Here is a 25764-nt window from a genome sequence, read left to right as displayed (position 1 = left end):
AAACGTCTTTCCTAAAATGGACTACAAAATAAATGAAGCAAATGAAGCAAATGTTGGAACACTTGAGAAGCTTGACATTTGATATAAAAACAAACAAGACACCCCCCGCGCAAAAAAAACAAAACAAAAAAAAAACCAAACCTAAATCCCACCATGCCTTATTACCCAGTGAAAGTTTTTTAACAGGAGAAAGAAGAAACAACTTTTATATCAATAATAACCATGATTGAGTGCGAGATTTACTGAGAGGTATGTTAGACCAATTTCAACTTCCTGAGGATTGTCTTTGCAATAATTTTCAAAAAAAAAAAACAAACAAACAAACAAACAAACAAACAAACAAACAAACACACACAAAAGAATATAAATAATATGGAAGCCAGTTACAACCAGAAATATGATTATAAAAAAAACAGACAAAAACTAAAATGAAAAATCCAGACTATACACTTACCTTAAAAAAAATAAAATAAACCATATAAACCAGATTGACATTTTCAAAAGTTTTAAAAAAAAAAAAAAAAAAAAAAAAAGAAACGTGACAAACAAGCAAAAAGTCACTTTTAAGAGAACATGAGAAACTAATTTTTATTTTGTGCACCAACTTGGCTATTGACTAAATATTTTTGGCTTAAATTGGCTTCCGTACATCGTCAAATACACAATCAAATCATAACCAACATACTCATAACAGTTAAAGGTTTGGGAAATTCTAAATCAACACCAGTTAATTATATTACAGTTATTTACTTTGCATTTACTGGGTAATTTCTAAAGCTGCCCGCTTCTCAGACACAAACTATTTTATCATTTCAGGTAACATAATGCCTTTTACACAAAATACAGATTATATAGAGTGTATTTTTTGGTAACCATTGGGACTCCATACTAGTGTATAAGAGGCTTTAATCTCAGTGCGCTTCTTCACAGTGAAAGCACAGGATGAGTTAGATTAGCAGAGGATATATTGTGGTTACATTTGGGCAGAGATGATGGTGCCTCAGGCGTTGGTGGTAGGTCCGTCCTTCTTGCTGATCTGACAGTAGAGAGCCATGGAGAAAGCCAAGCCGAAAATCTGCAGGAACAACAAATGACTCATTATTAAAACTTTAATAAAATAAGACAAAAGAAAATATAAAAATGGTAATTGTTAATCTTTGGGTCTCTTCCACATGGCGGGTCTTTTGCCCCATCCCCTTCCCCCTCACCCCCAGCTGGTCGCAGCAGACAGCTGGCGCTCCCTAAACCTGGTTCTACAAGAGGAATCAGGCACCCCCAGGCAACTGTTTTTGTGATTTGGCGCTATATAAATAAAATTGACTTAATGCCAATTAATTAATTAATCTGCTTTTTGCATGTTCTACAATTTTTCTATCAAGAGAAAAAAAAAAAACTTAAAAATTAGAGTATGACTTTTTAATCGAGTGAACTCAAATGTCCCCTGAAGTGATGTGGTGACTATATGTGTCAGCTCACCAGCAGGACGGCGATGCCGAAGGCAATTCCCAGCACTATCACCATATTCTCCTTCATCAGGTTGACGATTCGGGTGGAGCAGGGCTGCAGGGTGAGAGCAGAGCAGCGTGGGTTATTATGGTTCATTTAACTGTGTCTCAGCGATGAGAGTAAAGTAAGAGTGTGGATTTCTTGTTCAGATATAAAGTGAAATCAGATTCCTGCTGGGATGCTCAATCCAGTGTTCAGCAGTCACAGCCTTACCGTGCTGTAGTAACCTTCTGAGCCACACTCAGCACCGGGGACAGGGGTGGGACTGTTGGTGACGTTGCAGCGACAGGATTCTGGGAATGGATCTGGAGACCAGTCTGTCTTTCCGTTCACAAGACCACAACACTTGAGCTGGGAAGAAAATACAAATAGGATTGGAACTAGTGTAATAGTTCTAGTAAAGCCCTTATTGCTGTTCAGCCTGTCACAATACAGAGGCTTTCCAAAAGTATTTGGCCCCCTTGATCTTTTCCACATTTTGTCACATTACAGCCACAAACAAGAATCAGTTTTATTGGAATTCCACGTGAAAGACCAACACAAAGTGGTGTACACGTGAGAAGTGGAACAAAAATCATACATGAGTCCAAACATTTTTTACAAATAAATAACTGAAAAGTGGGGTGTGCGTAATTATTCAGCCCCCTGAGTCAATACTAGAACCACCTTTTGCTGCAATTACAGCTGCCAGTCTTTTAGGGTATGTCTCTACCAGCTTTGCACATGTAGAGACTGAAATCTTTGCCCATTCTTCTTTGCAAAACAGCTCCAGCTCAGTCAGATTAGATGGACAGCGTTTGTAACAGCAGTTTTCAGATCTTGCCACAGATTCTCGATTGGATTTAGATCTGGACTTTGACTGGGCCATTCTAACACATGGATATGTTTTGTTTTAAACCATTCCATTGTTGCCCTGGCTTTATGTTTAGGGTCAGTCTCAAGTCTTTTGCAGACTCCAAGAGGTTTTCTCCCAAGATTGCCCTTTTTTTGGCTCCATCCATCTTCCCATCAACTCTGACCAGCTTCCCTGTCCCTGCTGAAGAGAAGCACCCCCAGAGCATGATGCTGCCACCACCATATATGACAGTGGGGATGGTGTGTTCAGAGTGATGTGCAGTGTTAGTTTTCCGCCACACATAGTGTTTTGCATTTTGGCCAAAAAGTTCCATTTTGGTCTCATCTGACCAGAGCACCTTCTTCCACATGTTTGCCGTGTCCCCACATGGCTTGTGGTAAACTGCAAACGGGACTTCTTATGGTTTTCTGTTAACAATGGCTTTCTTCTTGCCACTCTTCCATAAAGGCCAACTTTGTGCAGTGCACGACTAATAGTTGTCCTATGGACAGATTCCCCCATCTGAGCTGTAGATCTCTGCAGCTCATCCAGAGTCACCATGGGCCTCTTGGCTGCATTTCTGATCAGCGCTCTCCTTGTTCGGCCTGTGAGTTTAGGTGGACGGCCTTGTCTTGGTAGGTTTACAGTTGTGCCATACTCCTTCCATTTCTGAATGATCACTTGAATAGTGCTCCGTGGGATGTTCAAGACCTCATAGAGATGCCTCAGGGTTGGGAAACTGACATTTGTCACCATGTATTTACATTGCATCATACCACTGACAGACTTGCAGGCAGTTGAATGCACAGTGCCCTCTGGTGGATGTGTGCAGTATGCACAGTCAATCTCATGACGTGTAGATCTGTATTCAGGCGCAGTTCGTCTTAAATTTGATGTCCCAGCATTTTAGTTTATTCCCCCTGGTCATGTGTGAGCAGCAGGCAACTGGTTATTCATTTTTGGGTTACATGTTGGGCTTCAGGAAATGTAAATACAATGAGATACCCTGTATAATACCAGCACATTCAAATACCACAAGTGTGTTTCAAGATTTAGGTTAACTCGTGTATCTGATTGACTGCGTCTAGGAAAGTCTTTCTGTATTACTGAAGAAAAACTGTGTGTGTTAGTTACATCTTTCTGCAGATTCTTCAGGTCACTTTTCACCGTGTCAGGTTGTTTTGCAAGTGGCAACATATCTTTCAACTGCTTGTTCACCCAGTCTTCCATCTGCAAACAGAAACGCAACTTGACGTTTGAGCCTCATCAAAAATAAAATTAAGTAGTCACATAGTCGCTATTTTTACCTTATTCTGGCTCACAGCTCCTGCGATGCCTGCTGCCACCAGGAGGATGAAGATGATGAGAAGGAAGATGAAGAACTGAGGGAACACACATGATATAGATCAACAATTTTTGTAAGACTTGCTGAGGCGAAAAGTTAAGCAAAATGTGTGTTCTGTCCACCTAAAGTTCACACATCTTTTTAATCGACAAAAACATTTGTGTCATAGTAACAAACCAACATATTTCAGTTTTTTAATCTTACAACTTAGCTGAAATAACTTCAACATAGATAGAAACCCACCAGCAGTTGGCAAAAGTTTCAGTTACTGAACATCAGGTATGTGTGTCGGTACAATCCCTCAGTGTAGGTTTCATTAACTAAGTAATGTGTTTTGCTTCGCCTCCCTCCAAAAACATTCCCAAAATAATCAAAATGTGATGCTCACCAGCAGCAACATGCAGCGGCTCTCTCTGTAGGCTCCACAGCAGCCCAGGAAGCCGAGAACCATGATGATCGTGCCGATGGCAATCATCAGGTTGACTGCAGGGAAGTACTGATCGGTGATCTGTGGACAGATGAGGTGGAAGTCAAAGGCAAAGTCAAAGGTTGATCTAAAGTTTTAAAAGCACCTATATGTGTTAGAGAGGATGTTGAAGTTTGTCTTTATGGAATAGTTTACGTGTGATCAGAGAAAATGTGATGAATGTCTGAGTGACAGATGGGAAAATACACAAGGATAAAGGCAATGTGAAGTGAGTGCACGTTTCAGATGACTGGTCCTGGTTGCTGACCATGAGAGTAGCTCTGATGCGATACATAAAGCTCTGAAGGCAAAGCTGGAATCACAGTAAGTTTTATTTACCACATATTCTCCCTGAAGAATGAAACAAAGTCACCTTTTGAGTGTTACCACAGATGATATAAACACAGTAAAGACTTATTCTTGTATGAGAGGTCCACACATCATCTGGAATCCATTGAAGAGACCCACTGTCACACCACTATACTACACCATCGCCTGCACAAAGCCTTAGAACATGCACTTCTGTGCTCATCTATGCAATACTGCAGTCTCTTTAAAGTCCATCACTGGCTCACCTGGTTTCCACCCTTGCTGACTCTCAGGTAGATGGAGACGGCTAGGATGAGGCAACCGCTCAGCTGGAGGGAGAAGAAGATGGAGATTAACCGAATGAGCCAATTTTACAGAATCTGGCGACATCTGGTGGTGAAACTCTGCAGCAGCGCAATAACAAAATAGACATTGTGACATTTAACAAGCACTTCAATCCTCCCTGGAGGAAAAAGCTCTAAAGCTTACCTTTAACATCCAAGTCAGGGGAAAGAAAAGTTTTCAGAATTTGTAATGCATGGCAATATTTCCAGGTATATACACATGATAATATTTAACATGGGGCCGACAATTACCAGCAGGAATAAAATGGACACATCTACTCAAAGGTGACTTTCTTGTAAATACAAGATTGTTTGTGTAGTGTTGCTGAAATTGCTTATTTTGGTGCAAATGACGAAAAAAAATTTTTTTTTTTTTATATCTACCTTTTAATGTTTTAATTTTGATTTTCTGATTCTGCCATTATCAATGTCCTCCAGTAATGAGAGTCAAAGCTATGCAGCAGCATCACATTTAGACATGACACAGCACTGCCTAATCATGTTAAAGTAAAAATTACAACATTGTCCTTTATTTTCATCAATCATACTGATTAGAATAAGATTAATACATTTAAAATACATTTGATAAAAATCATAAGAGAACACTTACAGAAGGAATAGAGGGACAGAGTCCAAATAAATAAAAATCAATAAATGGTTTGACTAGGGTTACCAAAACATCTACCAGTTACCATAAGATCCTTTGTCACATCCAGCTTACTTTGAGCTGCCGCCCCCCCAAATAAATAAATAAATCTGACACTTCTCATGTTTCCAGAGTTTTTTATGTGAGGTCCTGATCACATGTGCATAAGTAAGCAGAGATTGTCACAGCTGTGAACCAAATTAAGCCACATCTGTCTGGTTAGTTTGATAACGTTCGCCGCCAACCACATATTTCTAACTGAAGAACAGGGAGATGGGACTGAGCAAAAAGGAATGAAAAAACCCTTTTACACTCCAACAAAAGGTGTGTGTGTGTGTGTGTGTGTGTGTGTGTGTGTGTGTGTGTGTGTGTGTGTGTGTGTGTGTGTGTGTGTGTGTGTGTGTGTGTGTGTGTGTGTGTGTTTGTTTTTATTTTCAGGATGCAACACCTCAAACTGCACCTGAGATAACAGCTAGTAGTGTTATCTCCCTGGTACTGATCTGTGTGGACTGTGTCTAGGATTTAGGCGGCTGGAACAAACATTGCTCAAATATCTCTAAAAGTAAAACCCTGGTTAACTTTAAAAAGGTCACAATTAGTGATTTAAAGTTACAGTCAGCTCTTTCCCTGTGCACGTGTTCTGGGTCAGTTCCTCGAAAACATGTCCAGCTGGGGGAAAGTAGATTTCCGTGATTAAAAAGGTCACAGATATACAGCAGGGTCAGGTTCCTAGTCAATCACAGGAATGTTAAGCAGCAGCATAGCATTGACTTCCTAGATCGTCTGTTTCCTATAGTACATTTTGTACACTGAAAAACACATTGAGGTTGTTTTCTCCTTGTGGCTACAATTAGATTTAAAAGACAAAAGATGGACTTTCAGATGAAGTCGGAGGGACGTGCTCATTTCTAAGAACAAAGTCATTAAAAGGTCATAACGGCAGGAAGGACACACACTTCAAGTTCTTTATGGGGAAACCTTTTCTGCACAAACATTTTCTATACTGAAAAGTGTTTGAGCATTTAAAATATTCTCATATTCCCACTCATAAAGCATTTTAGCTGTAACCCCTGCATATTGACACACAAAGTCATTTAATTCACTTAAAAAGTAAAACTGGTGATTAGAAGCAGTGAAAGCTTGAGAAGGTTTACAGTTTTGTCATATTTGGGCTGCTGCTTTCCCCTTTTAAAATCATTTTGTTTGAAAATCTGTGACGGGAGAAGTCTTGACCAAGTGCACAGAGGAAAGCTGTACAGATCATTATGAGATTAACAAAAATGACAAACTCATAACATATGCAGAATTAAAACAAGTCGGAGCTCCTCAAACCCCCCCCCCCCCCAAAAAAACAAAAACAAAAAAAAAACGCTCTGTGTCATTTCCCGTGCTTTCAATCGTCCTCGATATCACACACAAACAAGTCGTAGACATCTTTTGGGCAGATGACAGCAAAGTGACGTTCAGTCTGGTTTAACAACAAACAAAACCCTGCTGATGGCGATACTGCCCGAGGTGAAACATAACAAAACTCAGTTTTTGGACTCTACATTTGCTGTTGAGACATCTGCCCTCATGTAGTAAAGAACGAATAGAGGCCAAAAACACAGACGTGTCCCACCTGCAGAGTCAGACATTTGGTTCTGGGTCTCACAACTTCCAGGAGAGTGTGTGCAAATCAGTACCGATAACTGGGAACCGTCCTTTGTCAGGTGAGTGGGCGTGCAGCACAGGAGTGTTTCACCTGCTTTATCAGTGGAACAACACACCCAAACAAAGTCATTGTTTTCTTTGGGAGGCGTTGGCGACGGTTGCAGGGGATCATCACAGCACATACACGCAAGGAGACTTTCTGTTAGCATGTTGCTCTGCAGGTTTTCTCCTATCAGAGACGAACCCGCCCCAGGGAGCAGCGGAAATAAAGGCCGAAGCCTATATGAACTATAAACTACGTCAGGAATTCATCCCAACTTATTCTTTCTCACATTTACCACACGATTTCCTCAGGGATTAATAAAGTACTCAGATTCTGATTTAAAACCTTTTTAACCACAACCCACAGAGGCAGACACGTGGGGCCCTCTTAGCTCTGTTAATGTAATGGGAAACCACTGAAGTCTGTTCACGTGTTGTTGTCGTCACACAGTTTTGTCCTTTTTATGAGTAATTTCACGACATGCACAACTTAACCTTTAAGTGCCTTTCAAGGGTAACGTTGCCTGTTAATTATTTACCATTACTCCACCACAACGGGAAAAACCCAACAAAGATTAAGATTAGAGATCCCAGTGACAGGGCGCATGCACACAGGTTAATCTTGACCTCAGACTATTAGTGCTGAATATTATAGAAAAAACAAATACAAACGTCGGTATCATATCAAATTGATACGTGCTGGATCTATGTACTGACATTTTTGTCACTGAAGAAAAACGAGTCAAACATATTCTAGACAAACAAGATCCACCTAGAGTAATTATGTTACGCAGAAAGGTGAGAGGAATTTGGAAGTCCGCAAATCAGAAGTTGTTTCTCATAAAAGCATGACAAAATGTCAACGCGTGGGAGGAAGAGAAGAGAGACATGTGAACACATTTCTCAATGTCAAAGACAAGAAGAATAAACCATGTAAAAACATGACAGACTTCTACACTTTAGATTTAGTCTACAGTAATCGTTTGGTATTTAATCGACTCCGACTAAAAGAATTTAGATGGTTAAATCAGGAGTAAAACCAGTGAGTACATCATGATTGGGCATGTTCCCAAAAGCAAGGAATGAGGGTGGTTAATTCCTTAGCACTGATTCACAGTTGGAGACTCATCGTCATTTCACAACACACACACACTGCAGTGTGGCTACTAGTAACCACAGAGCTTTGCAATGCCATGTGACCACCGAAACTGTAAACGCCTCCCTCAGTGAGGTCTCCGAGACACTGCTTCAAGTGGACTGTCAAGTCATATCCGATGGTAACCCACCCAAACTTCCAGTTATTTAAGTATTATTATTATTATTATTATTATTATTATTATTATTATTATTATTATTATTATTCAGGAAATAATGAAGCTCTTCACATAAACAAGGAAGCAACATTTTAAAATGACACAGTACAGTTCCTCTTTTTTACTTGTTCAAACATCCCAACAAAAGGTGACACTTGGACTGATTTGTACAAATGTTGTCTCTGAACTCAATTAAATTAAATTCAGAAAGTGCTCACAGAGAATCAGCTGGATTGGTGGCAAGGATAATAGAGGAAGGACACAAAACAGGCCTCACAGACACAGAACCCAGGGGAGAGCCAGCTGTGTGGCCGTTTTGCATTTGGATCTTCCTCTAGTTCGTCTCTGTGGTCATTCAGGATGTTCTAAATCTCATCATCATCTAATCATTTTTTTACCTTATTCAATCTATAAGATGGGAAAAAAAAAAACCCCAAAGGAGAGTGGTCACCCATTTTGTGGTACCATATCTGTGCCTCACTTCACCATTATCCACGGCTGGCTTATTAGATTTCCTTTGAAATATTCAGTTCTAGCAGCAGGTTTACTGACAGCTGCTTTAATAATAATGTATACAAGCGTCCTCTTTGTTATGAAAAATACATAAAACATTGATAAAGCTCAACACTAATGCCACTCGGCTCTGTGCCTCTGGTCGGTGCTGAGTGCTGCAGTAATGCTTCCTGAGGGCTGGTCTGCAGTGGTTTCTGTGGCTGAGTGCTGTACAGAAAGACCTTAAAAGTTCCTTGAAGGACAAGGCGGAGTCGTGTTTGAGCAGATAGGTGGTGAAAGAGGATCTTTCTTTGATGTTTCTCAGCAGAGCACAATATGAAAACCAGCATTAAACGAGCTCCACAGAAAATAAGAGGCCTGCTCAACCCTCGCCACCATCATTAGGTAAACACATCACGTCCGCTGAGTGGCTGTAATTAAGTTGGGATCGATTTGACTTCAGTTCTGGGAATCTGAGAGAAGACCTGAAAATAACCACAGCAGGCTGCAGGAGGAAACCTTTCAAACAGGACGCACTGCTTGATGAGGATTACAAAATGCCAGAAGCTACATGCATGAGTTTATGACCGAATAACGTTTAAACCTGCGAGCAAACACACACACACACACACACACACACACACACACACACACACACACACACACACACACACACACACACGAGATGAACATGATAACATGCTTCTGCTTGTTCTGACTGGCTGTGCTCCAAAGACAATGACGTATCCGACTCGTCAGGCTGTAACGACAGAAATGACTTCATAACTGGGCCACTCGGCCAGACAAACACGTTCTTACTCCTTACGCGTAATATTTTACGCTAGGTGACAAATCGCCAACATTTTACGCTTTCGGATACCCAACACGTTCCTAAATGACGAGATTGTAAAAATGAGAAAACACAAGAACCGCTTGGACTCAATCTACACATGTTCGTTCATTTTCTTAAAAACGCTTTGGAAAACACAATTTTATGTCATTTCTGTGCTGGTTAAGGTTAAGAATAGGGCTGGAACGTGTATTACCACGGGACTGTCCTTCCACTGGATTTCACCCACAACCCGACGCGTACCATAAGAACGCGGAAGATAACCTTTGCGTTCCTCAGGAACACCGCGGGACGCAACAAAACCTCGGTATGGTACGCCCCGGGAGTGAGAACGGGCTGGCCAGACGGATACAAGTGCAGATCATGTACAGCATATGAAGCCAGCTTTATGAGCAGTGTTCATCATCTTACACCATAATCTAAAAACCCACAGATTTCACTGAAACTACGGTCTGCTGACACACCTGAAGTGACTCAGAAGACAATAAGACTTGCAGTCATTTATTTCACACAGTTTAATCTGCCTGATCTTCAAACTGACGATAAAATTAAATTGTCAACAACCTTGGCTTTCATTGTCAAACAAAGACCAGTTTAAAAAATAAAACCATGGCTTAGCCATTGAAGTCACTGAAGAAGTTTTTTAGATCTGGATTCTCTCTGAAGGCCACCAGGTGGTGACAGCTGTGGTTTCAAAAAGACTTCGAGGCCTGAAAACGTTTATAGGAAACCTGAGTTTTTGACCAGACTTGTGTGAACAGTTTACTGCTGGGTTTATCTGCATGGTGATGCTGAAGAAAAAGTCTGTTTTGTAAATCTTGATCACGTCATGGTTGAAAAATTATGGTTATTTGTGCTGTTCTCATTGACTAACAGCACAATTCGCTTGTTGGGGAAAAACTTCACAATTACATGTGAAGTCAGACTAAGATTTACGTTTCCAGCACACCAGCGTTTGTAGTTTTGGCTCTGACGGGGAAAACAAACTCTTGCCTTGCACAAATACGTGCTCTTAAAGTCTTTAAAGTTTTTAGTGGGAGTGGCAACTCAAATACTTCAGCTCCAAAGCTGATAAAGGCCTTCCATTGTTCCGCCTACAAAAAAAAGAGATAATGTATGTTTCCTGCCACCACCAGGTTGGTGTTGAGCAACAACAAAAATTACTCAGTCAAGCTACATGTTGGGCTCCTAGCAGCACAGAATCTGTGGGATGGAGCAAACATTGCTTAGAAAATATGCAAACAGTGCTTTTTAGAAAGACTTCAGTGAACCTCCAAAGACCTACAAACAGCGATGTTTAAAAACAAACAAAAAAACAAAAACATCCAGGGAGCGCCATCATGCTGAATTGCTCAACTCAGGGGCGGAGGGGACAGCCATGCCCAGAAACTGAACAAATACCTGTTTGTGAAGCCAGAAAAATCTGATACAACCAGTTTTACTCAATTGATGGAAAGACAGAGGGAGGTCAGGACACACAAAGAATGCAGAAAAGGGAAAGACTGGGGGTTAAAGAGACCAAATTTAAGAAAAATCTTAATCAAGTTAGAAAAAGTAGAAATATATTGGAAATAAATAAATAGATAAATAATAACTTTAGTATTGAAAGTTGCATCACAGCTTCCTAAACCAGCATGCCACACCTACTGTGCCAGTTGTCAAACTGATTTAGGGACGAGGCCCAAATTAAACAAACTGAATGCTTCAAACACAAATCAAATAAAACCGGCAGGTTTGCAAACTTTTAAATCAGACTCAGTTGAAATCTGTTGAACAGCCTCAAAAACTCAGACGCCACCTGCAAACACCTGCCCAATCCATCACCTGTGAATAAACTGTAAGAACTCAAGTTGTCTTAAATACTCACCCAAAAAAGAAGGTTGAAGAAGAAGAGAAGGTATTTGATACACTTGTTAACAGCCATGGTTTTTCCCTCGATTCACGTCGACCGCCTGCTTCAGAGGACTCGAGCTTCCTGCACAGTGAACACACAGTCTGTCAGATCAGTAAACACACGAGCCTGCTCTACTGTTTCCACCCATTCAGGGTGTGTCCCTCACTGCACCCTCCTCCTCCTGCTTCCACATCTCCTCTCTCTTTTCCTCTTTTTTTTTTTTTTTTTAATATATTTTCATTTTCCCTGCAGGATTCCCTCGTTTTTTCCCCCACCAGTTTACTATAATCAGATAAAATTAAGATCAACATATGGAAAGAGCTCATGTTTAAACTCACTGCTCGGCTGAGACGAGAATCTGAATGATACTTCAACAACTAGGATAAAGGAGGATAAACAAACTGTTTCACTTCATCCGTAAGTTCTGACTTCTGATAAGTCAACTGCTGTTGTATGGATAGATGTGTTCAAACATTCACATCCATCTGTATCAGTTTTATACTTGTAAAGCAGCATCCGATGATCTGAATGATCTTCTGCCCGACATCAGCAAAACCAGCAATATAAATCTGACTTTACCCAAGAAGAAGCCACTAAGCCAAAATTCCAGCAAGATTAATGGGATTAGTTTAAGCATGAGAAGGTTCTTTAGTCTTAAATAACCTGTAACAAAAGCCAGAAAATCCTGATTAGGTGGCTTTCAGTTGCAGGGATAATACAGTGGGTGTTTCTGATTCCAGCTGCAGGACTTTTTTTTTCTTTTTAGGTGGGTGGGTAAGGAAAGCGACAACCTAGCTTCTCTGGAGTTTCCACATTTTACCAAGCTTAGAGGCTGCTTGGTACATTTTCACTCAAACATAAACTCCTGAACCCTCACAAAGTCATTTCCCCATCAGCGGAGCCTGGTTTCAGGGTAAAATCAGATCACCAAACCACAATTTAGACCCCGGTTCTTTTATACATAGTTGAAGACACCAGGCCACCACACTGAAAAGTAAACTTATTTCAGGTTCTTGTTTCATTTGTTTGTGTGCCCGAATTTGTGCATAGTGTTCCTCCTGGTTCCTCTATCACACATCTGACAATAAATGAGAACAAAGCAGCGAGCTGCAAATTACACCTCAGTGTAAACCAGCAGATGGCAGATTAATCATTCACATTACCTTCTGTTTCCGTTCTGTCATTTATTCACTCACTCACTCAGGCCTCTCCCAGGTACACTCTATTCCCCAGGCTTTCACTCCTCACCTGTTCCCAGTTTCCCAATCAGTGCACCTGCCTCCTTGTACCCGATTACCCCTCCAGGATTTCTCCAGTCACTGTTGGATTTTCTGTTCTACCCTAGTGAGTCTTTCCCTCTGGTTTTGACCTAACACCCACACACAGAGGTACAACTTATTTTCTCACTCATCTCAGAATCAGCCACCTTATGTGTCAGTAGATTATTACACATATTATCATCACAACTATTTTAACCTTTTAGTGTAATTTAAAAAGTCCAAATCATTCCCAGCTCACCTTTAATTTTCAGCACCTGTTTGGGCTTTTACCAAACATCAGGTTAAGTTAAAAGTAGAATGAAAACAAAAAAATGGAGACTTGGGATAAAACCGCCTCATGGTCACTGTTTCAGCAGTTAGAGAGGTGAGGCTGACATGGTTTGAACATGTGTTGAAGAGGGATAGTAGATATACTTGGCAAAGGATGATGAGGATGAAGCTGTCAGGCAGGAGGAAAAAAGGAAGACCCCAGAAGAGGTTCATGCAGAGGGTAAGATTCTGGCAACAGGGTGAGATGGAGGCAGATGATCCGCGGTAGTGACCCGCGGATCATCCCCTAAAGGAAGCAGTGGAAAATGGAAGAAAACGATAAACTAATGGCCTCTCAGACTGGTATTAATTTCCAGCAGACAGTGTAAAAATTAACTAACTACAATCACTTTCACTTTATATTACTATAATATAAACTACTATAACTATACATACTGAAAAAACCCCCCACAAAAATAAAGAATTTCCTCAATATATGCAAACAGATACTTTGCATATATTTGTATATACTGTTGGTGTTAGAATGAAAACACCAACAGTCGAAACATATTTAAAGTTTTTATCAAACCAGCTGATTCCTTTAGAAGAAGGGCATTCAATGTGTAGTGAATCATTAGCCTATTTTAATCTTATAGAGTATGAATGAATTAAATAAAAACTAAACATAGTTGTTGAGAAGTTCTGTCAGTAAAATGTGCTTTTAAGTCGCCATCTAACGGCAGCTGTATGAAAATACAGCAGAGTGAGTGCACACCTGTGTAACTCCAGCTTCCCCTTCACTGTCTGTGAGCTCACAGATACCCTCACACCTGTGTCTGGTCATTGTTTCTGAAGGTTCTGAGTATCAGGGGCTGATCTAGAAGGGTGGCATGGGGTAAGTGCCACCCCAAAATGATCTCTTACCATCCCAAGTGCCACCCTAGTTTTGCATATAACAGTGTTGTTTATTAAAATAAGATAGCATTAACACTTTGAGCGTAGTTACAGTTAACAGTGAATATAAATGCTAAAACTGAATATATTGCATACACTGAAAAAAATGCAATAGGGTGGTTGTTGAATTTGCATAGAATTACTTCATATATCCAGCATGACTAATTTAAATTTCACATCTAAACATATTTTTGTCTTTTAATTTTCACATATTCTTTAAGAATATTCATTCTTTTAGAACAAATCATGTTGAAAAGAAACAAGTTAGTCGTGTTTTATCCTCAAGCTCCGCCCCCTGGAAAGGAAAAATCGGCTGCGCTGTCCGCCATTTTTGTCTCTCGCTTTGGAAAATCTACTACCATCTGGAGTTTTACACTTGAAGGTAAATAAGATTTTAAAGCTAACACACCAGTGAGAACGAGTGTAGACCCTTTATATATGTGGACTTTTACTGGGTGTTGTTATTTTACAGGTATGTGGGCTGTTTATCGAAAACCATGAGAGGCCAATGTTAGGCTCCAGTTAGCTAATGGTAACCGAAATTATGCGATAAGCAAATTAGTAATTAACATATATAATGTGAGTTAATATTGTTTCTATATTCTTTCAGTCTAAATTAACAGACTATTACAAACTTGCATCGGTGTCTGTAGTAAGTGGTGGTACCTGCAGTGTCTTAACCATTAAACAAGCTAATGTAGGGCCGGGATATGACTAGTTTGTTGAAACATGTCTGCTGCCAATGTGACTGCTCACACACGGTAACATTATAAGCACATAGCCACAGCCGCTAAAAACATGCTGAAAGGTCAATCTAGCTTCTGTAGTCAGCAGCTGGAAGACTCAACACAGACCCAAGATTCAGTGTAACGGTTATCTAAATGTTGTGTGTCCTGTTTGTAAGCCCAGAAAAAGAAATTAAATAAAATGACGACCTTGAGCTTCAAGCTAATGTAAGCGTAATGCTATAGCATAAAGCGACTAATGCAATGATGAGGTTGTTAAGTTAGTAAAAATACAGTAAATATATCCAACATGAATCATTTATATTTTTGGTCTAAACATAATTAAGTCTCACGCCTTTCACTTGTTTTAGAAGGATGTTCAGTCTTTTAAAACCAGTCATATCAAAATAACAGAAAATAGTTATGTTTTCTGTTGAAACTCCACCCCCCAGGGTGTGTTTTGCGAGGGAAAATTCACTGTGGCGGTCCGCCATTTTTTGTCGTTGCTTCGTTTACGTTTGGTGCTGAGCTTTACTTTGTCGAGGTAAACTGAAAACTACATGTTTGAGAGGAAACGAAGAGAACATCCATTAGATGGGGAAGTTTTTCTCATGAATTGCTGTTGAGCAACATAATGGAAAAAACAAGTCATTCCTTAAGTTAACTAACGATAATGCTAGCTTAAGCTGCGGGACAATATTATGTGCATTAGCTTTTTTTCAGTGTGTGCCCAGTCACATCCGCTTGTTTTTTCTCAGTGAATACAGACTAACAAACTTGTGTCCATTTAGTTAACTGGTTGTACCTAAAATGTTTTAGTTAAACAGTTAAATAAGCTAGTTTGCCATGGGGTGGGCTCTGTGTGTGTTGGGGGGGGGGGGGGGGTGTCTTCACTAAAGTCGGTTTATTTAGGGCATGACACCTATGCAGTACTCATTAGGAGAGGAAGTGCATGACGTGGGGCTTTATTTCATGTTCTGGGGCAGTGAATGTAATCTACTGATAACATGTTAAAGACACACAAAAACCCAACAAATTATTTTAACTGATTTATAGAGAGACTGAGAGGAGGGCTTAAAGAGATAAAAATAATGACAATATAAATATGTTAAATTTATTTTTTCTGTATCGATATATGGTGCTTATCCCTGCTGAAGGGCAGATTGGTGTTGCTTCAGAACAATTCTCTAGCGCTGTTATGTAGAGGTGTTACAGTTAAGGTTTTAATAACATTGTTTTATTTACTAGTGAAGATTTGCATATGTTATCTCACATTCTGTAAGGTAAATTTTCTGGAAAAGTCAAATTAACTAATTTAACTAAGTATTAATGAAAGACCTTGATGTGTATATGACAATATTAGATGTAGTTTCTGGGTCATTTGGCAGAACTGCAAAATGGCCAGAAGGAGGCAACTGCTGTGGTTGCAAACAGGCTTTGGGTGGTATGGAAGTAAGGGCAACTATGGAACTGCTCAGCAACATGGGACCCATAGCTAATAAATAGTAATATGACAAAAAATAACAACTTTGTGTGGATGTAACCTTGTGAGATTTGAGATTTTGACAGCATTTTTATGTGACAACTTCTCTTTTTAGATAAATGCAGAGTTTAAGCGCATTACCACCATGCCACTGCAGTCCATATTACTCTCGCAGATAGATGTGCTATCTGACAAACTCATAAAGGTCTTCAAAAGGCGAGGAGGACAAATAGGAAGAAGACTGCAGAACATTCTGGAGCCCACAGCCCAGGTAAGAAAAAAATTAATTTGTGTATACACTTTAGGGAAAATAATAATTTTAACAAAATGCTGCTTGTCACTCTATGCCAGGAGTATGTTGAAAATCACCTGGGATTTTCACAATTTACCATGGGTGCGTTTTTTTTCTTTTTCTTTTACCTGCATTTTTCTATGTGTGGAGTTGATAGTTGAACACCTCTCTGTGCTCTGACCGTATTCTGCTTCTTTGCATGGAGATTTCACTTCATTACCTTTTTAAGCATTCTGAGGACTCAAATCACATGCTGTAATGAATCCATTTTTGTTCACCTAATGTGTTAATGTTAACATTTTTTGGAATAGTGACACAGATTAAAATAAGATTTGGTATAATGTTCTTTGACCAGTGTTCTGTTTAATTAAATTTTGGAATTCTGCATTTTCTAGGCCACAGATGAAGCCATTATCCAACAATCTAATAAGGAAACAACCATGGGAATTTACATCATAAAGTCAAGAGATGCCAATGGCAGCCCTGAGGACATCGGGATAGTCCTTGAAGGCCAGAGAGTCTGGCAGGATTTGGATAACTATACCCTAGCAGCTGCAATGCTGTTTGGACTAATGTACACTTTGAACCTCACCTACCCACTGGAAAAGTATACCTTCGAGGTATTATAGAAACTGGTTATGGAGCTCAAAAGGAACAGCCTTTCAAAGAAGGCCCAGGTTTTCAGGACCAGACTGTACGATTGAACAGTTTTCCAGTTATGATGTGGGAACAACATGTTTACCTCTTTGAATATGTACCATCCTTTCTTTTAAGCCAGCACTGGTAAAGTTGCAGGACATAGTGAAACTTATTTTTCTGGCACTTTTCAACTTGGGGCCTTTATTACTGCAGTTTTCACTTTTCAAGCCATGGTTTTTTTTTTTTTTTAATTCAAACTTTGAATGTGCATTTTTCTCAATGGAAATGGTGCCTTGCACCAATTTCACCAGTTTGCAATTTTTTTCCCAAGGTGCACCACTACAAACAGATTGCATCGTCTAGTATTAGTGATTGTGATGTTTAGTGATAGAAGCAAGCCAATACTAATCAGTTTAGGTCTCTTGGTTGTGTGCCTGTGGGTTATAATGTTATTTTAAGTCTCTTCTTTGTGTCATTTTAATAATTACACCCCTGTTGCCATATTACCTTATGGCTCTTACATTTAAAAAACTATTTTTTACATAAGCGCGATGTCATAAGGCCCCACAATGTTGAATTCAGGTTACAGCAGATAACTTTGAGGAATGTTGTGGAATGTTTTTCAAGAGATGCATTGTACAAATATGACTCATGTATATTTTGGAAGCCTGAATTGAAAGTCCATTGTTACAACTGTGTAGTATTTTCAAAAATACAGGTCATTGTTCAAAAATGTTTTGCTTATTTCTTTGATTGAAGAGAAAGTGTACAGTACATACAATAGGATCAGCCTTAATTTAGTTTTATTTATTGAACACTCAATTATATACTATATTATATTATATATTATATATTAGAAATTTGTTATAAAATAAAATAAGCTTACCATAAAATAATCTTGTCAATATAACACATAGTAGTCCAATACAATTAACACAAAAAGTTCATGTCTGATAAACAAGTGGTTTCTATAAATATTTGACCGGAATGAAAAACATAACAACAACATAAAAAAGTCATGTTTGTGTTACCAGAAAAATGTGTGCAGGTATAACATAAAAAACTAAGGTTAACCAAACATAACTTAATTTCGTGCAACCGATTACAATAATTTTTTTACGTTTATACCACTGATTATTTTTTTCAGTGTAGTGTAACCCCCTACACCATTAACAAATGGTTCAGCCCATCGCGCAGACCGTTTTTTTTTTCTTCTTCTTTTTTTCCAGTAGTAAGCAATGCTTATGATTGTGCCAGAGCACATTCTGAACAACACCATGGGGATTTCAGAGTTCGCACAGGTGGTTGGATGTTACACTCTGGAAATGGAATGAAGGTGAGTGTTATTAACCCTCTGTGGTCCACGGACACGCTGCACCTCCAAATCACATGACTGATGTAAGCTGACGCAGCAACAAGCTGCAGCCACGTTGACTCGGTTTTTCAGCTCATAGTGAAAGTTCGGACTTCAAAGTATACACCGGTTTTTAAATTTTAATTACAGGTCAGTAATTAAAGTTATGGAGTTATGAAGTTATGTTAAATATATATAAGCCATGCTTTTTTTCTAAACACGGTTTTGTGTATGTGTGTGTGTGTGTGTGTGTGTGTGTGTGTGTGTGTGTGTGTGTGTGTGTGTGTGTTTATTTAAAGCGTTTTCTAAAGACGGCTCGAAAACAGTAAAGAAAAGAAAAAAAGGCACTTCTTTCCTATCGGTGGAAAAATGTACCATGTCGACCAAATTTTTTTTAAAGTCATGTAGGATTTGGTTGTTTCGGAAGAGGGAGGGGAGAGTTTTGGGAGTGACAGTAAAGGAGAGAGCCAGAGTGAGCGAGTGAGAGAGAGACAGTTTTTAGATGTGGGAGATTTGTGACATTTAGTGTGAAGTTAGTATAGTTAGTCTGTCGTGTAGTCGTTGTTTTGTTTTGTGTGTCAGTGAGGGGACTAACGAATGTCCCCTGAGGGAATATCACAAAAGCACACATTTTTAGATAAATAGTTGTATATTTTTACAAAATGTGTGCATAAGTTTTCAAAATGTACAATTTATATTTGCATTTCAAGTTATAAAAATAATAACTGACTCAACATGTCTGGGTTTTTTTTTTTTTACAGTAGAAAAATACTACCAGGATTTTAAATTTCCTGTGTGATTTCAGATCAGTAATACTAAGTATTTCAATGAAAAAACAACTAAATTTGGTGTGATAAGTCGTGAGGTTGAGCTGCAAAGAATGAAACCAAATAAGGCAAGGGGAAAAAATAAAATGAAAACAATTTGAGGGTGAAATACAAATGTAAAATCAAGTCGCCTCAACAATGGCCAGTTATATTTTGGACCTCAGTGGGTTAATCCAACAAATCATGAAAAATTAAGTGTAAATTTTTGTTCGTGACAGTGCAGATTTCTGACATTTTGTGTAATTTAAGTATGTAACAATTTAATTTTTTTCTAACAAAAAACAGTGAAACTGAAGTTGAACTTGTGTTTGTAAATGAACCGCCCCATGTTGTGTAGCTTTCTGGATTTTATACTTATTGGTCTACATATTTATTTATCATACAGGCTACACAGTACATAAAATCAAAACTCACATTTTTTATGTAACTAAAGTGTTTAATTATGTGGGCTACAGAAAATAATTGAATTAGACTATATTTTTAGAAAAAACGTGTATACTTACTGCATTTGAATCATTTTAACTATAAGTAAACACCTACATATGTGTTTGGGGAAAAAAAGGCTTTGATTTTGCCACCCTAAGAAAATTTCTCTAGATCCACCCCTGCTGAGGATTCTTTTAAAATAAAAAAAATTACACGAGGGTTTGAGCTGTTACTAAGAAGGCATCAATGCTAAAACAAAAGACGTCAGTTTAGACTTGAATTAAAAGAATAGATGCTCATACAGGAGGAGATTGATATCCAAGTGTCAGGAACTGGAGTGAGAAGTGTCATTCAAAGAGAGCCACACAGTACAGAACAAGCCTGGCAGATGTAGGATGCAAAAAAAATTTAAAGACCCTGGAAAGAAAACAAGTGAGAGACATCTAAAGACTTCAGAGTAACTGCCCAGACACTCGTGAAGGAGTTAGCTAATGAAAACAATCACTCAGACTCTGCACAGGAATTAACTGTGAGGTCGCAGACCAAGAAAAACTCCACTTTTGCAGAAGAGACTAAAGTGTGCTAAGGACAACCTGGAGACAGATTATTCATGCTAGAAGTGAGTACGTTACTCAGATGAGCTCAAACTGGAGCTCTTTGGTCACAGAGACGCAGCTTATGTTGTTTTTAAAGAGAAAAGCGAGAGAAGTACAACCCGAAGTAGAGCGTCCCAACATTGAACCACGCTGGTGGGAATACTGTGAACGTTACTGGCTGACCTCCACAAAGCCCTCACTCCCACTGAAAATGTGTGAGGTGAACTGAAGACCAAGGTCCGTACCAGAAGGCCATTGAATCTGAAGGAACTGGAGAGATTCACGGGACATGTGCGATGTGTTTCTGTGTGTAAAGAAAATAATGTGAGCATTTAAAATAAAACTGGGGTGTTTGAAAAATCCTTGAACCGCTCTGGATCAGCTCTCCACTTCTTTGCCTTCTCGAGTCTCTGAGTCGTTGCTGGTTTTTCTCTGCCAGTTTTGTTTTTCCCATCATTTATTCAGCAATGGTCTTCTGAACCCTCTATCCACCCTGACCTTCTCCCTTTTGCTGAAGGTCCGTCTAACTATTCCTCAAAGTTTGGTTGGAGATTATATACGTTGTCAAAAGAACTGGGGGTCATTTTAAGCTTTATTCTTTAATGAAATATTAAATGTTTCATTCTTTGTCTTCTCACTGAGTGTTTTCTTATTTTTAGGAAATATCTGCTGGTTCCCCATGTGCTCACATGCTGTCCTTCCTGTTCCTGCACTCTTATAGTGCAGTCTGGTCTGCCCGTACACGTCTTACACGTGGGGTGTAACAACCTGAGTTACCGTTTAAATGAAGCGCAGCTCCTAGGACGGTCCGGAGTGATGTCATACTGACATTTTTCAGGCTGTGAATGTGACGTGTAAGAAGCAGGGAAGGAAAGCAAGCTGTGGTGACTTTCTCTGGGCACGTTGGAAGTGGTAAGAAGACTTAAATATTTAATGTAATGATTCATTTCAGTGGAGCATTAAAGAAAAATGTAAGGAACTGTAACATAATCTGGATTCTCTGAGACTCAGCATGTCAGGACTCGTCTCACAGAGCCCGACACAGATGATTGTCTTCTTTTCTTTAGAAGAAAACACCCAAACTTTTGCTCATTTACCTGATTTATACAGCAATTTTTCCTACATTTAGTGGAAATTTCAATCAAATTAGTCCATGCATGGATGTAAATGTTCACTCGTGTGGAGTGAACAAAAACACACACAGCAGCACAGTGACTGACCCCTAAAACGAGAAAAGGACTAAAAACACTGAGTTTGCATCCGGTGATCTGGTGTCACTGCTGCGTTTGTTAAGAATCCAGAAGGCTATCAACACTGCAAAAGCTAAACTTAGGACATAATCAAAGCAAACTGAATCATTTTAGGTCTTAACTGCACTTTAATATTGCTCTAATATTTATTTAAAGTATGCGAGCAGACAAATTCACAAGAAGAAGCTTTTATCACAGCAGCGTAATGCTCATATTCATACAAGAATAACACAAACATCCCATCTATTTCTGCTTTTTGGTTTATCAGGAAGCCACAATGACGTCTACTAAAGAAGCTCTTTGGCGCACTCTTGAGCATCTGACAGCTGAACAGTTCAAGAACTTTAAGTGGTTCCTGAAGGAGGGGGATATGGAAAACGGTTTTCCAGCCATCCCAGAGGCCCGACTGGAAGGAGCGGACAGGTTGGATACGATCGATCTGATGGTGCAAAAATACCGCTGTCCAGGAGCTGTGCAAAAAACCATGAAGATCTTAAGGAAGATAAACAGAAATGATCTGGTTCAGGATTTGTCAAACCAGTCAAATGAAGGTAAAAATATGAAGAGCTGAAAAATAAAGGTTCACATTAGTTGCATGAATGATTGCATTTAATACAGCTCGAGAAAAATCCTCAATAAAAAGGTTGTTTACAGCTTTTCCTGTTTTGGCTTGTTTTAGACCACAAGATCTCTGCAGCGCTCCCACGTGATGATGAGACAAGGAGGGCCAAACTGAGGGAGATGAAAGCCCAAATTGATCTGAGGATCAAGGAGAAGCAGATGAAGATCTGTGAAGTCAGACGCACAGCAGAGCTCAGCAGGAAGTCTGCAGAGCGACAGACCTCAGACAGCAGGAGGGCGTTTGAAGCGCTGGTGGCCTCTGTCCAGAGCAGTCTGGATAAAATCATTGGAGAGATCGATGAAAAGCAGAAAATGACACAGAAACAGGCTGAAGGATTAATCCAGCAGCTAGAGCAGGAAATCTCTGAGCTGACCAAGAGGAGCGCAGAGGTGGAGCAGCTTACCAAAGACCAACGTGACTTCCTGCCAAGCTTCTCGTTCACAAATGAGATGCTGACAGAAGCCAGGTTCCCCCAGCCATCTTACAAAGAAACTGTGACTCAGCTGAAGGAAAAACTCAGCAAAGACATGGAGATGTTTCTCGCTGTGACTGAGCTGAACAGGCTCCGGCAGTTTGCAGTGGATGTGACACTGGATCCAGACACAGCACATCCCAACCTCATCCTGTCTGAGGACGGGAAGCAAGTTCGCTGTGGTGACATAACACAAACTCTCCCAAACAACCCAGAAAGATTTGACCGTGCTATTAATGTTGTGGGAAATCAGAGATTCTCTTCAGAAAGCTTTTACTATGAAGTTCAGGTTAAGGAGAAAACCTCCTGGGATTTAGGTGTCGTTAAAGAGTCAATAAATAGGAAGGGATCAATGTATGTGAGCCCCAAGAACGGCTTCTGGATAATATGTTTAAGGGCAGGAGAGTACAAAGCCTCACGTGTCCATCTCAGTGTGGACTCTCAGCCAAAGAAAGTGGGAGTGTTTGTGGATTATGAGAATCATTCGGTCTCTTTTTATAATGCTGAATCCGCACAACTCATTCATTGCTACACTGACTGCTCCTTCAAAGAGAAACTCCGCCCTTTCTTCAGCCCCGGGACTCTTCATGGTGGCCAAAACTCCACTCCGCTCATCATCTGTCCTGTCTACGGCAACTGTCAGATCTGATCAATCATCCTTACAACTGCGTGAGACTCGTCATAGAGTCGTCAGCTTCTCCACCTTTATTTATTTATCACCCCTAAGTGGACATCTGAAAACAAAAGGTCCAGATGACTGTGACAGACTTATCACACCAAACCCTCAGCCAACATTTGAGTGGTTCACTGTTAACCCGATGGGAGTGTTCAGGGGTTAATATAGTTTGTAGTATTCAGAGGGTCCAGTGTGGCCCTCTGAATAGCACAAAAATGTAATCAACCCTTCACCGACCCCATGTCACACAGCAGCATCAGGATTGGGTCTCCAGTCGTTAAACAGATGGTGTCATATGGGGCTGTTTGAATTGTTTATTTTATCATCAGTTTTACAGCCTTCAAACTTAGATTTGTGTGTTGTTAGTCGTGATCTTGTGGAAGGTGTCACAGAAGGGCCACAGTTTTACGCTCAGTACAGTGTTCCCTGACAGATTTATTCTCGGCATTCAGTTACATGGTTGAACAGGTAACTTTGGCCTGAGCTTATTTAAGACCATGCCGGTGACCACTGCACATGAGGTTCGGTGTCATATTTTACTCTAAAAGTTCAGGGTTTGGTCTAAACTCTAGAGAAGAAAAACCTTCCCGCACAATCAGAGAGAGACTGGTTTTCAGCCTTCAGGGTCTTATTTAACACACAGACAGTCATTTTTCAAACATCTCCTCCCTCCAGCAGATCATGTTTTACTTGCATGTCGAGTGGGGGGGATCCAAACTGCGACGGCAACCATTCTAACTTTGCATGCAGCTAGCAGGAGAAAAACTCATTTAAATGCAGGTGTGGTTTTTCTACATTTAGACTCTGTGGTCTCACAAAGGCGCGTCTTTCACCATCCGCGATCTCATACTTTCTAATGCCCTCTTTTTGCAAAATGGAGCAGACATGGTTTCAATTTTCCCACTGATAGTATCAAAGAATATAGACAGTGTAGTGCCTTTAAAATGGCACTACACTAGTTTAAATACATTATTACAGGAAATATCATGACTGTCCAGTTCATCCATAACATTTTTCTTCAGTGTCACCTTCTTGTTCCTCATGCTTATTCTGATGGTGTTTCATAGAGACATTTTTCCTAGTCCACTGTGCAATGCCACCACTCACTTAGTGCTTACTTTCATTTTTCTTTCTGTGTTTGAGCAGGGATGTCAGACTCCTTTTGTCATAAGCTACTTTGATGTTAAGTGAATCAGACCAGTGAAACTGACCTTTCTGTCAGTGTAACTACACAGTTACACCAACACATCTTAATATAAGGCAAAGAAGTGCCGTTTTAACTGTACACCTCAGTTTTTCTGCATGATAAAGAAATATTGCTGTTGGGTCATTCCATCTTCTGCTCGACAGGAGCAACAGAAAAAAATCCTAAAATCTGAACGACCGTGGTCTAAAAAAAGACACACATATTTAACAAAATCATTCTGAAATCACATGAAAGTGGGTTGATGGATGACAAAAAGGTTTCTGAAGTTTCTCTGTGGTCATTATATACGGTAAAACTTTGGATGATAATATTTTTTTGTTCAAATCAGAGATGGTCAAACATAAAATTTTAAAAAGTTTGCTGATTTAAGATGGAATAAATAAATTTGTAAATTTACAGAAGATCTGGCAGCTCATTGTCCAGACTCTCCTGTAATTTCAAAAGTGAAGATTTTGTTAAAATTCTGATTTTTAATTTTTTAAATACAGATTTTTCTCTGATAAATGCTAAAAAAAAAAATCAACAACAGCAGTGTTCTGTCATTTCATTTGGAGTACAAATGGCAGTGGGTGAGGTCTTTATCAGTAGGAAAAGCTGTGACCAGTAAAAGTTTAATCTGGCCCCCGGGCCTTATTTTTGACACACCTGGTGCAAATGATTTGTTTTCAAACATTTTTTTTTCTTCTTCTTCAAGAAAGCCATCTTTACTGTTTACTAGAAAAGATCCACACTGAATTTTACTTTAATAAAGATGGATAATGTCATCAGTCTTTTTTTATGTCCCACATTAGCACATTGCTGCAGTTTCCCTTCGTATTTGAGTCCCTTTGTATTTCATTTTCATTTCAGTGACTGCGTTGATATGTTACCTGTATGCAAACTTCCTAAAGTAATAAAGACACGATGGGCAGCTGATTACAAAATAACTTAATCACCAGGACACATAAAACTGTACAGTAATAACAAAAACTACCTGCTTTGAGCTGGAGCAATAGATGATTCAATCAACAGGAACCA

General features: G+C 39.5%; 2 protein-coding genes across 6 annotated transcripts; one reads left to right on the top strand and one right to left on the bottom strand.

The window, feature by feature from the left end:
- Positions 1 to 561: 561 nt before the first annotated feature.
- LOC113009715 (tetraspanin-8-like) lies at positions 562 to 12895 on the bottom strand. Its single transcript, XM_026148190.2, has 9 exons — positions 12859 to 12895; positions 11669 to 11776; positions 4728 to 4790; positions 4075 to 4194; positions 3649 to 3723; positions 3476 to 3571; positions 1720 to 1857; positions 1477 to 1560; positions 562 to 1075 (listed from the first exon to the last, which is right to left on the bottom strand). Exons 2-9 carry the CDS (start codon positions 11723 to 11725, stop codon positions 1001 to 1003), a joined length of 708 nt encoding a protein of 235 aa, XP_026003975.1. The 5' UTR covers positions 11726 to 11776; positions 12859 to 12895; the 3' UTR covers positions 562 to 1000.
- Positions 12896 to 14281: 1386 nt separating this feature from the next.
- LOC113009758 (putative E3 ubiquitin-protein ligase TRIML1) lies at positions 14282 to 25511 on the top strand. Of its 5 annotated transcripts, none has more exons than XM_080291426.1 (5): positions 14282 to 14560; positions 16502 to 18653; positions 21180 to 21432; positions 22039 to 22321; positions 22450 to 25511. In XM_080291426.1, exons 4-5 carry the CDS (start codon positions 22048 to 22050, stop codon positions 23511 to 23513), a joined length of 1338 nt encoding a protein of 445 aa, XP_080147552.1. In that variant the 5' UTR covers positions 14282 to 14560; positions 16502 to 18653; positions 21180 to 21432; positions 22039 to 22047; the 3' UTR covers positions 23514 to 25511. The 5 variants fall into 5 exon arrangements, with proteins under 5 accessions (XP_080147552.1, XP_080147553.1, XP_080147554.1 ...); XM_080291427.1 differs by lacking the exon at positions 14282 to 14560 and adding an exon at positions 15091 to 15447; XM_080291428.1 differs by lacking the exon at positions 14282 to 14560 and having other exon boundaries at positions 15800 to 16657; positions 17074 to 18653.
- Positions 25512 to 25764: the final 253 nt, after the last annotated feature.

This window comes from Astatotilapia calliptera, chromosome 17 (assembly GCF_964374335.1).
Source record: "Astatotilapia calliptera chromosome 17, fAstCal68.1, whole genome shotgun sequence".
NCBI lineage: Eukaryota > Metazoa > Chordata > Actinopteri > Cichliformes > Cichlidae > Astatotilapia > Astatotilapia calliptera.
This window is presented reverse-complemented; position numbering and strand designations above follow the sequence as displayed.